Consider the following 15,330-nt stretch of genomic DNA (forward strand, 5'->3'; position numbering starts at 1 on the left):
ATGAATCTCCCCCGATGGGCAAATTATTTGCTCAGCTCCAGTTGTCACAGACCAGAAACCAGTTATGAGAGAGGCGTAGCAAAAGCATCACCTGCAAATTCATACAAGAGCAGGGGGCAAAGAGACAATAGCACCAACTGTCTTATTTTCCTATAAAGAAAACTCCAGTTTTTAAAACGCAATTTAATTCCTTCCGCGAAAAATACAAGTTGTTCAGGAAAAAAACAGCTGAGATAAATAAGGGGAGGAATCTGTTTTTAAAGATCCTGAGGCTGGAATGAGCTGGCGGGGGATAGAGAGCGTGGACCGCACGACGAGCGACGTGGAGGGGTCCGGAGTCGTCGGATGTGCGCTGCACGAATCGTAAAGTGGTCCAGCTCGCTCTTCGCTGGGATCTGGTTGGGCCTGGGCCAACTGGAGGGGAAGGCCCAGCTCACCTAATAATATTCCGTCGGTTTCTTTATAAAAAAATTAGCTTTCGATTTAGAAAATAATAATATCCAGCTTGTAGCTGAATCTTTTTTTCCAGAAAAATAATAAATGGGAAAGGAGACAGCGCGTCTGCGCGTGTGACTTTGAAGCGTCTCTGATTGAGTAATGTAACGGCAACTTGGTCCTTTGCACGATGAGTTTCTAACTCAGCTCAAGGCCCCTTTCCAAAAAAAAAAAAACTCAGCTCAAGGCTGGACTGGTCCATGGATTACAGATTTTATATCAAATTTACAAGAATATACAATACAAATCTCCAAAGTTCGAAGACTTGAGCCAATACCATCGATCTCTCGAGCCTTGTGTCGTGTTGATTGTTGGGATCTTAAAAAGGTAACGTACTTTGACAATTAATTATTTTTCATCTGAACGTGAATAGAGCCTACCTTGCAAAAATAAAAGCGCCTGAGAGCATATTTCTATGCACGCGAATGCACGATCACAAGAGTTTTATTTTCGGTTTTGCTATTTAAAAAGTTAACTGAGTTTTAGTTAGAAATCAGTTGACGTACTCGGTCGTCAGATCTTAATCTAATGATGTGGAAGAGGGGAAAGTACGGATGGCCCTCGTATATTAATCGAACGAATCTCAACAATCTATTTCGCCAACTTAGATTTAAAACACTATTTTCTTGCAAATTAGGCAACTGAGAAACAACGCACCCTTTATTTATTTTTAAACTGATTCCAAGTGTATCCAACCTGCGTAGAAAAAAGAGAGAAAGGAATGTCAATAATCAAACAAGTTCTAAAAGTTTCCTAAAACTAGCCTGAAAACATGATTGCGTGAAACATGGTTGGGTTGGCGTGATGCACACGTGCACGTGGCTGCTTCTCGTGGTATGGATCTCGTGTTGTCGTGGCTATCGACAGTCCCCCACGCCCACGGTGTCGGGACGATCATTAGACTCTCTCAAATTGATTAATTAACTAATTAATCCCAGGTCATTAGTCCATCTGATCTGATCTGCCCATGTGCATGCACGTAGCACGAAAGATTCGTCATTTATTTTGGAGCCTTGGAGGTCCGTTCCGTGGATCGCATGGCACGAGAAATTAAGGAGAGCTTGAGTTTTATTCCATGGATCGCATACTCCGTCACGAGGTTGTCGATCTCCTCCCGTGCGCGGTCTTTCTTCTATAAAGTAAATAGTACAACGTCCGTGCGTTGTCACGGTCTCTTAAACACGTGCACGTAAAAATTCATATTTGTGAAAATGACAACAACATAACTTGACATTCAAAATGAACAGAACAAATGGGTGATAATCAAAGCGTCATTTACTTCCTAATTCAAGTCAAGTGTGGCATGTGCGATGCACGGACGGTGTCATGACCCTCATTTGTATTTAATTAAAGGTTCTTCCTGTATTTAATTAAATGCTCTTACAGACCTACCATTGGAACACATGAACAACAAATGACACAATTGAAAGAAACCATTCTAGGTTCTAGCCCAAAACAAATACTTTGTTAAACCATGATACTCATGCTGGTATCAAAATCCTTTCTATTAATTGTGTAGTAACGTATGAACCTGAAATAGGTTGAAAAAAAATAAAGATATCGTCTCATTGTTAATGTGCTGTCTTGAGCTGTGTTTTGTAATCTTCTATTGTTTGGACCCGTGAAACAACTGAAGCTACTTACTCTTCTATTATTTGGACATGTGAAATAACTGAAACTATTATTTGTTAACTCAAGCGAAGACATTGCAATCTGCACTGTCCGCTGAACAAAAAAAATTCTCAATCCGCGACGGCCATGTTGCATTCGTAGCTCACAGAAAACATAGATTGGAGTAGTAAAGGTCAGAAGTGAAGTTCTTGAATTGCTTGATTGTCATTTTCTTATCTGGTTGAACATAAATCTGAACCAAACCACACATGAAAAATTTCGAGTTCAATCAACACAACGGATATCTTACACCATCTTCGCTGTGCTTAATCAACTGAGCTCAATAGGGAAGCCAATAAATACCCAAATCTAGTACAACACCTGAATCTCGCAACACCTGTGTGTATGTATGTATATGATATATGCATAAAAAATCCTAGTGAAATTTTGCAATTTTTTTCCAGCTAATCCCCTCGTGGAGGAGGATGAGGGACATCATGGTGGCCACATTGATCATCCTCTTCACCATGATAAACAGGGCGAATTCCATGCAAGCCTTTCACGCGTTCCCACAAACACCTTCCGCCCACAGCTGCAGGACTGGGGATGGTGGTAGGACGAAGCACAGGCAGAGAGTAGGAAGACCTGAGGAGGAAGAGATGAAAAATCTGCAATAAGATGATGCATATGCCTAGTAGCCGAAGCTGGAAAACAACACCAGAGGCTCATCCCCAATCCGTTTCCCTGCTTCGACTGCAACTTCGCGGCCATCGCAGTATTGGCCTTGTCCACCCTCCTTCGCCAGCCAAGGTCCTACAGGATCCACCAATGGCGGACAGGGGCAGAACTCGACGACGACCCTCCAACCTTCAAGGAACCAACCCCTTTTCATCGCTCCACCGTTGGCCTCATCTTCCTCCGCGTGATCGCGTAAGCCGCCGGTCGCCGCCAGCCTCGTTTGCTCCATGTCGCCCTCCGCACGACCCTGCCGCCATCCTCATCTCCTCCGTGAGGCCCGCCAAACCACCCTGCTGCCGGCCTCGTCCCCTCTGCATGGCCCTCCGCCCTTCCTCTGCGCCAGGCTGGCGCCACCCGCTCTGGAAATCGAGGCCGCCACCCCTTTTTAGATAGATCGCGTTTTTCTTTTTTCCTAGCGTGAGTACGTGACACGGGTGGATTTTCTTTCGACGCGGACAACGGACGAAGCGAAACAGACGACGACGAAGGAGGCTTTACTCTCTTTATTATTTGGGTAGATTAAGGCATAGGTTAATAATGACAAAATAGTGATACATTTGCATGCACTCTTTAAGTTGTGATTTTTGAGTGCGGTTGGATTTAATTTTTGGGCGATTGATAAGATAATGTCGTTAGTGCGGACACTAGTGCCTCAACATCTAAGGACTTACGAGTTATGATCGTTGAATGCAATTTGCATCGGGGTGCAAATAACCACAAGACCAGAAACACAAAATTTCAACATGAGACGATCTGCAGGCTCCATAGTAGACCGCCACAAACATGACAGGACAAAAAAAAAGGTAGCAAACTCTTTTGCTTCTCGACAACTAAACTATATATACACTCCCAGTCCCAGATCAATGGAAAATGGAAGTTTATAGAATTGTTGCCTTGTTCTATTTAAGAAGTCTTTCTCCAGGGTTCGGTTCAAAAGGCGGGATGGAAGAGAAAGATATGATTTGTCCTCATGTCGCTAAGTTAAGCCCATAGATGGACTATTTGATTATTCGATTCGCTTGCGGTTGTTTGTTTTCTTTCTAAACTTTGTGGTGAACAATTTTAGGCAAAACAACAAGCAAACATTTTTCGGAAAAAAATCATGAGCGTGAAGAAAATTTTATATAACTCTAAAAATATATCCATGAGTATGAAATGTCTATGAGTTTTAGAACAGATTTTCATATTTTTTCTTCAAAATTTCATTCATTTTTAAATAAATTTTAAAAGGGAAATATTTCAGATCGAGAAATAGATAAATAAAACTCGAAAAGAAAAGGAAAAAGATATAAACTGGGCCGGCCCATTTAACACAGTGGCCGGAATCAGAACAAAGCCCATAGGCCATAGGCCGAACTCTCCCTCCTCGTCGATCTCTCCACCCCCATTCCTCGTCTCCGGCAATTCCACTCGAAGGAAACCCTAGTCATCCCCACCAATCGTGTTGTTGACATTCTTGGGGGCAAGGAGAAGGGCGCTAGAGATCTCGCAACTAGCTACCATGTATGCATCTCTTTCTCGTTTTTCCTTGTCTAGCTCTTCTCGGCCCGGTTCGTCGCGGGTCTCTGAACTTCTTGATCTGTCGATTATTATGATCCGTGTTTATGTCAGGGTGAGCCGCAGATCTTCTGTTGATTTCTCAGTATTATCGTGGAAGTATAGCAAGAACAGTTCGTGTGTTTAGCGCCCCCCCCCCTTCTTGTTTTTTTTTCAACGGGAACGAAATAGTGATCTAATCGGGCGAATTAGTGTGGCAAGGGCGCAGAGATCACCTTGAACGATTTAAGCATCTCGTGGGGGGCGATTATAAGCGCGACGAGTTAGTGTAGTGCGTATTTGGGTGCAAGGACACAAATTTAATGCGTAGTTCCTTGCTGGTTTTCGATATTCGGTTACCTGAAGATACCATGAGACGGGACCTTGGTGTTACGCTTCTAAAGCTTGCACATGTGTACAAGAATTGGGGTTCATATCTACCTTGGTTTCAGATGCACTGGGGGTTCAAATGTATACAAGAATTGTGGTTCATATGTACTCCTATACAAGAGCAGTTAGTTATAGTGGAACCGACTGGTTTGAGTGTGTGTGTTCTTTTGCTATGAGTGTATATATGTTCTGAATCTTGAGGAACACAATTCGACCTGACTTTATTGCTTCTATTATTTGATTGAATCCACCCTGTGGGAATTCGGCTTTCTATACACTTTTTCTTTAGATTATCCCTTAGATTATTAATTTGAGATATGATTGATCTTATTATTTGAAACTTGAAAGATAAGGGGCAACATGTTGTTTCCATATAAGCTTTCAAATTCCATAATCTCTCATATTAAAAATTGAATGCCTGCTTCATCATCACTGCAAGGTTCTTCGTAGGACAAAACAAAAATCCATTGCTTGGATTGTTCTTGGATTTTTTTTTTTGAACAAACTAATGAGTTCCCTTGAAAAAATGTAGTTTTCTGACATGTTTCATTTATCACAGGGCCGATGATGAACCTGTTGATCAAAAGAATTACCTCGAGGAGCGTTGCAAGCCGCAATGTGTGAAACCACTGTATGAGTATGAGGTGTGTGCTACATTTCTCATACTCACAAGACACTATTATATGGTGAACTGGGAAAACTAGTGGTAGATTGCATTCCTTGTAAATCAGTTTCTAAACGTGCTAGTATCGGTAACAAGTTCGCCGATTAGGAGTTTGTGTTACGCTAAATTGGTTTGCACTACTTGACAAAGTTCCACAAATATGCACGTGACTATCATTTTCAATATATGGCTATTAGTATCACAGCCTTATCACAGCCAAGTGCTGTTTTGCTAAAAGGTTAGCGAATTAACCATCCTATTGCTATCAGCCTTTTTATCTTCTTACAATCTTTTTGGTGCCCACTTCAGTTTTCTGATGGACCCCAAAGTATAGTACTCCCTCCGTCCAACTTTCACTAAATTTGAATGCATCTATACACTAAGTCATGTCTAGATACATCCAAATTTTAACAAACTTGAGACATCTTTTGTTGGACGGAGGGAGTAGTTAATTGTTACCTATCACAGGGATGAGGCACTTAACTCACAATGGTGTTCTAGCTCATTCCAGCAGATATGGATCCGGTTAACTACTTTCTCCGTCCGGCATTAAGTGTCGCAACTTTGTCTAAATACACATGTATCTACATAGTACATACTAAAACGCGTCTAGATACATGCGTATCTAGATTCTAGACAAAGTTGCGACACTTAATAATGGGCGGGGGAGTACTATTTATGTTCCAGTTGGTTGTTTCCAATGGACCCCAGTATCCTTAACACACAATTTGTACTCTTGCCTATGTCAGAGATGTGTTAAGAGAGTCGAGAACGACGAAAGTGGGCAGAAGCACTGCACTGGGCAGTTCTTCGACTACTGGTCATGCGTCGACAAGTGTGTAAGTATTGGCTTTACATAGAGTAGCTCGAAAACAACATTCTAGATTATAATGCTTCAAACTTGGTGTTTGCAGGTAGCACCAAAGCTCTTTGAACAGCTCAAATGAGAGACGGGGCGGCGCAGATTGCCTTGCTCCCCAATAAATTGATCCACTGCTTTGCTGTTCCTACTTTTGTTCGGAACAAGCTGTGTTGTTATTTCTGTTTATGCTGAACCTGCAGCATGGAGCTTTGTCTCTCTGTTCCAAAAACTTGTTAGAACCTCAGAGGAGGGCAGCAAACACGAATGTTTTGGCAGCTGGAGCAAAGATTTTGTATTTTATTCGAGTGGAGTGGGCAATTATATTCATTGTCCATTTTACCTGAATTTGTGGACTTAAATTGCTCATGGATTTTCAGGCATCTTGACATCCACATTTTAATCTTATTGGATAACCGATAAGATCTTAAAATCTTTTTGGGCTATCTTCACTTAACCTGGAACGTTGATTCAGGCTAATCAAATTCTCCGCATCTTTGAGAATACGATCTTCACCACACATCCAAAAACTTAAACAATTATTCATCCTTAAATTCAGGACCGTTGTTGTTTCATTAATAATTTGTGCATGAAGACTTGTCAGCGACGGCAGATGGGATAAACAAGCTTGGCAATGGCAGATAAAACAGGCAAGATGTAACATCCTTCAGTAAATCTAGTGCAAACAACATATCTGAGTTACGACAACAAACAACTTCCTCTGTATAATAACAATGAGAAATGGGCTGAAAAAATAATACTATGCCCCATGGTGATTGTTCAAAATGTATATAACAAAACGCAAAACAAAACCAAAAATGATATGCTACGTTCCTCAACATTAGTTATCCGGATCCTAATAAATAGGCCATTTGGAGAATGAGAAAAATGTCAGGTATGTGCAGAGGTCAGTTTGCCGAGGTGGAGACATCTTTTGGCCGTTCACTCGTCTCCCCTAAAGTTCCCTGTAAAAGGAATGAAAACACCATAATGTGATGGTTCTTTAATTCTTCTTTCTAGGTGGTTGGGGTATTTTTTTTTTCTCTAAATACAGGCAAACACTAAGTTATTCGCCATGTACCTGAACTTCTGCCAGAAGATCCTCTAGCTCAGTTAAGATATCTGGGAAAGAAGGCCGGTTTGATGGGATGGTTTCCCAGCATCTCTGCAGCAAGTCTAACAGCTTGGGATGTGTATTTTCTGGCAGTCCTGGCCGCAATCCCTAGTATGATAGTGAAGTGTTAGAACATTCCACCATGTGTGTATTGCATACAAAATCTACACACATAGCATACCTGTCTCACACCTACAGCAGCTTGCAGAGGGGTCATGGTATCGTATGGAATCTGTAAACACAGAAAATGAAAAATTAGCAAGCTCCGCAGCTGCAACGATGAACGTGATATTTGTGGTTGGTAACTATAACTAGTTATAGAATATAGCATACCTTGGACGCTATTAGTTCCCAAAGCACAATAGCGAAACTGAACACATCTGCTTTGTTATCATAGGGCTGATGATTTATGACCTAAGAATGGAGCAGAGAAGATACATTAACATGGAATTTTATATTTTTCATCTCTTTAGTAGCTGCCGTGAAGTGTACAGTCAACTATGTAAGTATGATGATTGTAAGCCACTGAATACTCGGATAATTGAAATAATAAACTAATCCAAATTGCTGACCCGACATGATATATTGATATAGGAAGAGTAGATTGCCAAGTTCCCCTCAGGACTTGGAAAACATGAAAACAGGCATATTCGGAATTAAGTTAGGTTGGTTTTACTATATCATCACACCTCAGGAGCCATCCATCTGTATGTTCCAGTTTCAGCTGTCATGATACCTCCTTGATCCTGGAACCGAGCTACACCAAAGTCTGCCACTTTCACGACCTAGAGAAATAACAGCAGAAACATTCACCAGTTGAAATAGTCTATCATAAATATAGTGTTCAATGCATGGCTCTAAGCCCCTAGGCCATACAGGAACACATAGAACAATGTGCACCAACAGTAGCCTCCACATTCATCGCATGTCCCTGTGCCGTTTAATGCTTTTTCTCTATGTTCATGATGACTGAAGTATTAAAGAGTTATAAGCTGCGTACATGATCTTTGTCCATTAGAAGGTTCGCTGTCTTCAAGTCTCTATGAATGATACCCCTCTGATGCAGGTAACACATCCCTCGGCATACATCACATGCAAACTTCAATAGAGTTGGGAGATCCAAGACATTACGCTGTTTGTGCACAAAATCATACAGGCTTCCTCCAGACATGTATTCTGCAAGATATGAAAACAAATGCTGAGTAACCTCAAAGGCACATTAAGGAAGGACAAAACACATCCTCTTCATCAGTTGCAAGCATAATTTCTTCGAGCTAGAAGTTACAATCCCCCAAAATGAAAGATACTCCCTCCGTTCCTAAATGTAAGAAGTCCTAGCTCTGTCCTAAGTCAAACTTCTTAAACTTGACCGAGTCTATAGAAAAATCCACCAACATCTATGACTCTAAAAAGGTTCATTAAATCCATAATGATATATATTTTCATAGTATATTTATTTGACTTAGGACAAAGGTACGTTTTTCTATAAGCTTGGTCAAACTTTAAGAAGTTTGACTTAGGACTGCTTACATTAGGAACGGAGGGAGTATAATATAGGGCAATGTTGTAACGTTTTCAGGTTTAATCTTCTTCACGACAAGCAATTATTAGTGAAGTATCTATCAGATCCTGCTACCATAAAGCTTACCTGTAATTATGCAAAATTTTGGTGGTTTTGTGCATGCACCAATGAACCGCACAACATTGGTATGGCAAACTTCCCTGAAAAGGTGCAAGGGGCAAAACAGTTCAGGTATGCTGAACTGAGAGTAGTGATGTGTACAGGGGCAGTTAAATTTCTTCAACCAAATTATAAGAGGTTAGGATATTCAAGAACATCATATAACTATGACAGTCTCACAAAGGCTTAATGTCAATACCTTAGAATATATACTTCTTGTGTAAACTCATTCCAAACATTCTTATTCAAATGCTCAGCCTTTAAAACTTTAACAGCAACATCCTCACCGAAGTAAGTCCCATGAAACCTTCACATAAGCATAACACACTTTAGAAAGAAAGTAGTACTGAATACAGAGGCTAAAGAACTCAGTGGTACACAATTGACTCACAAGTCTCCACAAGAACCAGAAGCAATCATATCTCCCATCTTCAGAAGTCTTTTGTCAATTTCCCATTCGCCACCTTTTACCTGGAATGGCAGTGTTCTTTCCGCAGCTGAGGAGTGAGATGAACCAGACCATGAACCCTGCACACTCGGAAGGAACCAGCAAATTATATTGCTTCATGCATCAATATCAAGCAGAAAGATAATTAAATTATCTGCCTGCAAACTGCTATCTCTATTTGAATAATTGAGGATCTACCTCATTCCTTAAAACGGATGCTTCAAGTGCCTTATGCAAACCATCAGTATCCTGATCCGTTGCAAAGTTAGCATCATTTGGGTAACAATAAAATTATAGTTCACATAAAAATAGAAGCAGAACATCCTAGCTAGTTTATTGGCATAGGCCCCATGATGTTTATTGATATCTATTGTCTTTCATTGGAAACTGCAATGCAAGGTTGGGAAGGAGGGATGGAACAGTGTGCGCCATTGCCATGTTGCTTCAATAAGCATGCCGAGATAGGCCTCAAGATAAAGCTGTTGAATTTATAAAATTATGAGTAGGACATGGCAAGTTGAGGATTGGTGCTACAGGATGAGAATTGCAAAGCTATACCTAGATCATCAATTTGGGTCATTGCTTCAGAAAGCAAGTCACCCAGCAATACAGACTAGATTATTTATTCCGCAATCAACTCTTCAGAATAAAAGCTACATGCTAACACTAACCTCGCTCAAGTAAAGAGTGCATTTTCATATTTAGCAGGGTTAACTTCATTGTAAGGTGGAATATATAGATATCCTCCGGATTGTTGCAGTAAAATTAAATTGTAGCAACCATCCCTATTGGTCAAAATAAATACGCCAGGGGAAACACTCCAATACATCAGTTCTGAAACCTCTCAATTCAAGAAACGACATGATAAGAACCTAATATTACCTCAATGGGCCAACCATCAACAACAAAAACATCAAGAGAATAGCCATCAGCAGTAGAGAAAACATGTGCTTCCCTGATGTTCAGTCCAATATCTGATAGCAAGGCAGACAGCTGGCAGAACAGTGTAGTTAGAATGCATACCGAGGGTAAAAGGTCAAATAGTTACTGTTACCATTATCATGCTAAAAGATCAAATACATGGACAAATGCAGAATTGTATGTCCTTTACTAAGATGCCTGGGGTATAAAGACCAATAACAACTAAGCAGGAATGTTCTAATTTGATTTCTGAATAAAACAAACATAGATGATAAATAGAGGTGTTTTAGCATTGACTGGAAATACTATTAAGGCAGGGAAGCTTAAAATGCATCATGACTTCACGTTGAAAGTCACACAAAATTGCTGACCTGACTAAGGAGCTTTGGCTTGTCAATTGTGGAGAAAACTATCTCATGAATATGCGTGTATGGTGTGTCCTGCCTGTGAAATATACACAGCCAAAATTAGTGTATTCGGAAAAGTCTAGATATCAAAAGCTCTATCAAGAAGAACAAGCACATTTATGCGCATGGGCATGTAGTAGTTTCTATGCAGGTGCAAATGCATGAGTTGTTTTATTTTTATACATGCAGATTGGGAGTTCAGTTATACTTGAGAAAAGTATTCATGTTGTGTATTTTATATAAATCTCTAATTAATGTGCACTTTTGAGAAGTCATGATGAAACATAGGAACTGCAGGGTCACTTGATCCAACAAGTTTCACAAATCAGTACTATTTTGCGTTCATATTTGCATCAAAATACATCATATTTGAAAGATTTTAGAGAGGTCTGCCCCCACAGGGTTCCGGTGCTGACGCTGCTACTGTTTGTGTTAAAAAAACATATATTTGATTTGTGTGGTTCGAATGTATATAACATTAAGAATACATCATATTTGAAAGATTTCAAGGAGGTCTGCCCCCACAGGGTTCCGGTGCTGCCACTGCCACTGTTTGTGTAAAAGAACATGTGTTTAGTTTGTGTGGTTCCAATGTACTCCCTCCGATCCACAAAAAGTGTCGCCCATTTTGTACTAAGTTAGTACAAATTTTGTACTAAGTGGGCGACACTTTTTATGGATCGGAGGAAGTATAACATAAAGTAAGACAGCCATTACGTGGATACATTATTACTCCCTTGGTCCTTATTAAGTTTCCATATACGTGGCACTTCTGAGTTTTGATCAACGCACACATATGTAGCCAATCATTTTTCAGGGTAGAATGTGACCAGACACTTTATACCCTCCAGTAATATCTCAAGCATGTAAAACAAGGTAGTAAAGTTACGGGAAGGCACAGGTTTAATAGGGTTAGTTTGAGAAAGGTCATCTCCAGATTGGAAAGTGTCAAGGGTTTAGAAAAAAAAAAGACAAATGCCAAGCATTCAGAAATGGATGGATTATATCAACTGTTACCTGCCTTCAGATGTAAAAAATGTAAGGCAATTATGTGATGCAAGGCAATTATGTAAAAAATATAAGGCAATTAGTGTGCAATGCTTGATCACACCAATTTAATGTTGTAACGCAGTTTTTTTTTCTGTCCTTTTTTTTCCTTTTGTAAAGATTGTATATTGAAACTGACATACACAATAAGTAAAAAGGTGTGATTTTGAAAATGAGGTACTCCATAGATATTTGTATTGAAACTACCATTAATAAAGAAATCTGCAATTTGGCACCCTCTTATCTCAACCACAATACCTTTTTCATTATTGTGTACATATGTTCAACCGTTTCCCCATATATCTTCTTCACATCCAGCTGATTTTCGCACGTATATCTAAAACATAGGTTGTTTTACAAATCGTCCATGAATGTAAACCTATGCTAAGATCTACAAACAGTATATGAGGCACTTCTTGTATTCAACTAGGGGTTCCTAAAAAAACTACAGAAGCAGCACATAACTAGTGCATGAATACCTTACAGAAAGATCATCACCGTCATCAGCAACTTCGTCGGATGCATCAGAATCATATGTTGAGTCCATGTCTTCAATCTTTGATCAAAGTTTAGAGTCAATTCGACAACTCCAATATCTATTGGTGATACTAAAGATAAACAATCATCAATGCATGAGACAAGCATCTGGCCTCCATAAAAGACAAACAATATAGTAGAAATATACAAGCTGAGGAACTTTCTCTCTTACTAATCAAGTTATCTAAAACACAAAATATTAAACCATTAGATGCACGCTCAAAAATGATTTATTAGCGAAGCTAATGTACTTGACAGCAACAATAGAGTACACATCATTAAGGGTGCAAGTGGGATCAGTTGAGGAGGGAAGCCCACATATGGGAGCTCTTGCCCGCAAAGGTTATGTGGGCAGACTGGGCTCTTGCGGCAGCCCGCCACAAATATATGTGGGATGTGCAGCAGTCGCCTTAGCGCAAATGCAGGTACCAGACTCACACTTGCAAGCGTATGGCCGGCCAGCGGAAAATTAAGTTCACGGGCACGAGGAGAAGAGCGAGACGCCGAACATGCCAATACACACTATGGTGCCGTTGTGTTTCGACGGCCGTGCATCGTTTGCCGTTGCCTCCACATCACGCCGTGTCCTCCCATCTGCAACACCTTGTCCATAGCGGTACGGAAATAAGCTAGACATGAAGAGCAGCGGTGCTTCTAGTTGGCACTTGCAACACGCTAGCACACGGATCCACCAAGCCTCAAGGGCTCCTCTGCAGCTCTGCTGGCTTCTTCTTTAAATGGGTTATACAGACACAAAGTGGGATAGGCGGGCTGGTCCGCAAAGTCCACCTAAATCATCAAGCACCCGCGTGTGTCGGCTTAACTTTTTTGCGGGGCGGGTTTAGTGGCACCACAAAGGGCCCGCTCCCACCTGCACCCTGACAGATCAAGCTTCACTTCGATATGGGGCTCCTGCTGTCATGGACATGCTGAAATATAATGGCCGGTGACAATGGCATCACTATGTGTTTTACAACTTAAATTGGCAAAATAACACTGAGAGAATGTTTTTGCAGAAGTGGTATATGTAACGAGTAGCTAGAATCCAACAAGCGTCCACTAGCCAATAAAGGAAGGTACAGTTGTGTGAAGCACTAATTAATTGCTTGTAGAACAATCCAACCAACACTAGTCATAGCTTTACCCTCAAGAAACGGACACGGAACGCAGGGCGCCTCAGAGGATCCTTTGCTTCTGCCAAGACCTTCTGATGGACTAGGACATCTGCTGATTTGTCGACATTGATATCAAGTTGATAGCTACAGAATAGGAAAAGAAAGGAAGAACCAATATTAGCCTTATGAGTGTACGAAAGACAACGAAGGAATAAGATAATTAGGCAATCAATACTAAATAAAAAAAAGTGACAGCAGCTAGCTTTTTAGATATGAGATGTCAAAAGAGAACAATTCCCACGGAAGATAATTTACAAAGGGTAACTACGAGACAAAAATAGCAATTCAAGCAACTATCCAGTTAATTCTATCCAAATATAAAACACCATCTCACAATCACAATAATCACAGGCAAACAGCTAAGTCAAAGAGAATAGTTCAGAACCATAACTCCTTTCCGGGAATGACTGATCCCACTGATAAAAGTGCAATACAGTACTGTTCACTTCACGATATCCAAGCTTAGCTTAATCCCAGACGAAATCAGCTCAAAAGTATAATAAGTGAGCGCAGACACCTCCACTCGACGTAACAGCATAGAAAACCTAGACAATCAAGTCCTTAAGCAGAAAATACTGAGCCAACTGAACTCCGCAGCCGAGTCCAACACCACTCCAAGCAAATTAAACACCAGTGAACACTGGGAGCTTAAACGTCACTGCGGCAACAAATTGGTCCCCAGTAATCCCCACCGATCATCTTCGCTAGACATGCCGGGAAAAAAAAATCCACAGCGAGCACAGATTCCAAGGCCCGAGCCCTAATCCAGGCGGAACCACGACAGACCTAACAAGCAGGGGCAGGCAGGCGCGGGAGCTGAATCGGATGGATCACCTGTACGGGAGCCGCGCGAAATGGGCGTCGAGCTGGGCGCGGAAGTCGGGCCCCGCCGCCTCGTCGTTGCCGTCGGCGACGAGCCGCTCGAACACCTCGGCGCAGATGTCGCGGGACGCACCCCCGCCTCCGGCCCCGCCCCCGCCCCCGCTCCCGCCCGACGGGGCCGGCGCGGGCGCGGGCGGCGCGTCGCGCGGCGGGGACGAGCTCTCCCCCACGCCCTCCTCCACCGCCGCGGCAGGCCCGCCGCCCTCCGCCGCCACCGCCATCCGCCCGTAAATCACCCGCCGCTGCCAACGCCCGCGCAGGTCACCGGGCGCGCATCGTCGGTCTAGGCCACTCCCCCCTCGGTCGAAGCTCCGGCGCAGCGCCTAGGGTTCCCCTTCCTCCCGTCCCGATGCCGTGTTCCGGAAGGCTCGCGGGGGCGGTGGTGGGGTTGCTGCCGGGTAGTTGGAGCACTTAAGAGAGAGAGAGAGAGAGATGGATAGGAGTGGCCGAGTGGGGGAGAGGAGAAACAACAACAAGAAGAAGACGATGACGTCGGCGCGAGGTCCGCGGAAGGAAATTGAGGGTGATACGAGGGGCAAAGCCGTCTTTTCGCTGGTAAGATGTCCCACTCGCTCGGTCTGGGGGAGCCTTTGCGAATGTGTGGCCCGCGCGCCGTGGGATGGCTCCATGGACTGATGGACCGCGTCGTCACGCTTTGGCGGTGGCCAGTGCCAACGGTGTACTGGACCTGGTTCATTCAAGGCGGTGCTCTGGGGGACGTGGACGTCCTTTCCCGCACGACCGCGCTGCTACGGGTACCCGGGGATGTTCTCTTGGGTATTTAAGTACCGCTGACATGTGGACCGCCGTGTTAGTGTAATTAGA

General features: G+C 42.4%; 2 protein-coding genes across 2 annotated transcripts; one reads left to right on the top strand and one right to left on the bottom strand.

The window, feature by feature from the left end:
- The first annotated feature begins 4,187 nt into the window (after positions 1-4,187).
- LOC100836205 (cytochrome b-c1 complex subunit 6) lies at positions 4,188-6,676 on the top strand. Its single transcript, XM_003578827.4, has 4 exons — positions 4,188-4,347; positions 5,330-5,414; positions 6,184-6,273; positions 6,349-6,676. Coding segments are annotated over exons 1-4 (210 nt in total). The 5' UTR covers positions 4,188-4,345; the 3' UTR covers positions 6,382-6,676.
- A 259-nt stretch (positions 6,677-6,935) lies between these two features.
- On the bottom strand, positions 6,936-14,970 carry LOC100834058 (serine/threonine-protein kinase STY46). Its single transcript, XM_003578820.3, has 15 exons — positions 14,458-14,970; positions 13,593-13,707; positions 12,391-12,467; positions 10,829-10,901; positions 10,419-10,529; positions 9,735-9,785; positions 9,480-9,616; positions 9,288-9,395; positions 9,056-9,129; positions 8,408-8,583; positions 8,097-8,192; positions 7,741-7,821; positions 7,589-7,639; positions 7,375-7,515; positions 6,936-7,258 (listed from the first exon to the last, which is right to left on the bottom strand). Exons 1-15 carry the CDS (start codon positions 14,724-14,726, stop codon positions 7,202-7,204), a joined length of 1,617 nt encoding a protein of 538 aa, XP_003578868.1. The 5' UTR covers positions 14,727-14,970; the 3' UTR covers positions 6,936-7,201.
- Positions 14,971-15,330: the final 360 nt, after the last annotated feature.

The sequence above is a fragment of the Brachypodium distachyon genome, chromosome 4 (genome assembly GCF_000005505.3).
Source record: "Brachypodium distachyon strain Bd21 chromosome 4, Brachypodium_distachyon_v3.0, whole genome shotgun sequence".
Classification (NCBI taxonomy): domain Eukaryota; kingdom Viridiplantae; phylum Streptophyta; class Magnoliopsida; order Poales; family Poaceae; genus Brachypodium; species Brachypodium distachyon.

What these genes read in the sequence shown, in the direction of transcription:
- LOC100834058 (XM_003578820.3), bottom strand. Translation starts at nt 14,726, where the DNA reads ATGGCGGTGGCGGCGGAGGGCGGCGGGCCTGCCGCGGCGGTGGAGGAG. An exon ending in TTGATGGTTGGCCCATTGAG is followed by an intron (nt 9,786 to 10,418) that starts GTAATATTAGGT and finishes GCAACGGATCAG; the next exon opens with GATACTGATGGTTTGCATAA. An exon ending in TCTGGTTCTTGTGGAGACTT is followed by an intron (nt 9,396 to 9,479) that starts GTGAGTCAATTG and finishes GCTTATGTGAAG; the next exon opens with GTTTCATGGGACTTACTTCG.
- LOC100836205 (XM_003578827.4), top strand. An exon ending in AACCACTGTATGAGTATGAG is followed by an intron (nt 5,415 to 6,183) that starts GTGTGTGCTACA and finishes TGCCTATGTCAG; the next exon opens with AGATGTGTTAAGAGAGTCGA. An exon ending in GGTCATGCGTCGACAAGTGT is followed by an intron (nt 6,274 to 6,348) that starts GTAAGTATTGGC and finishes TGGTGTTTGCAG; the next exon opens with GTAGCACCAAAGCTCTTTGA.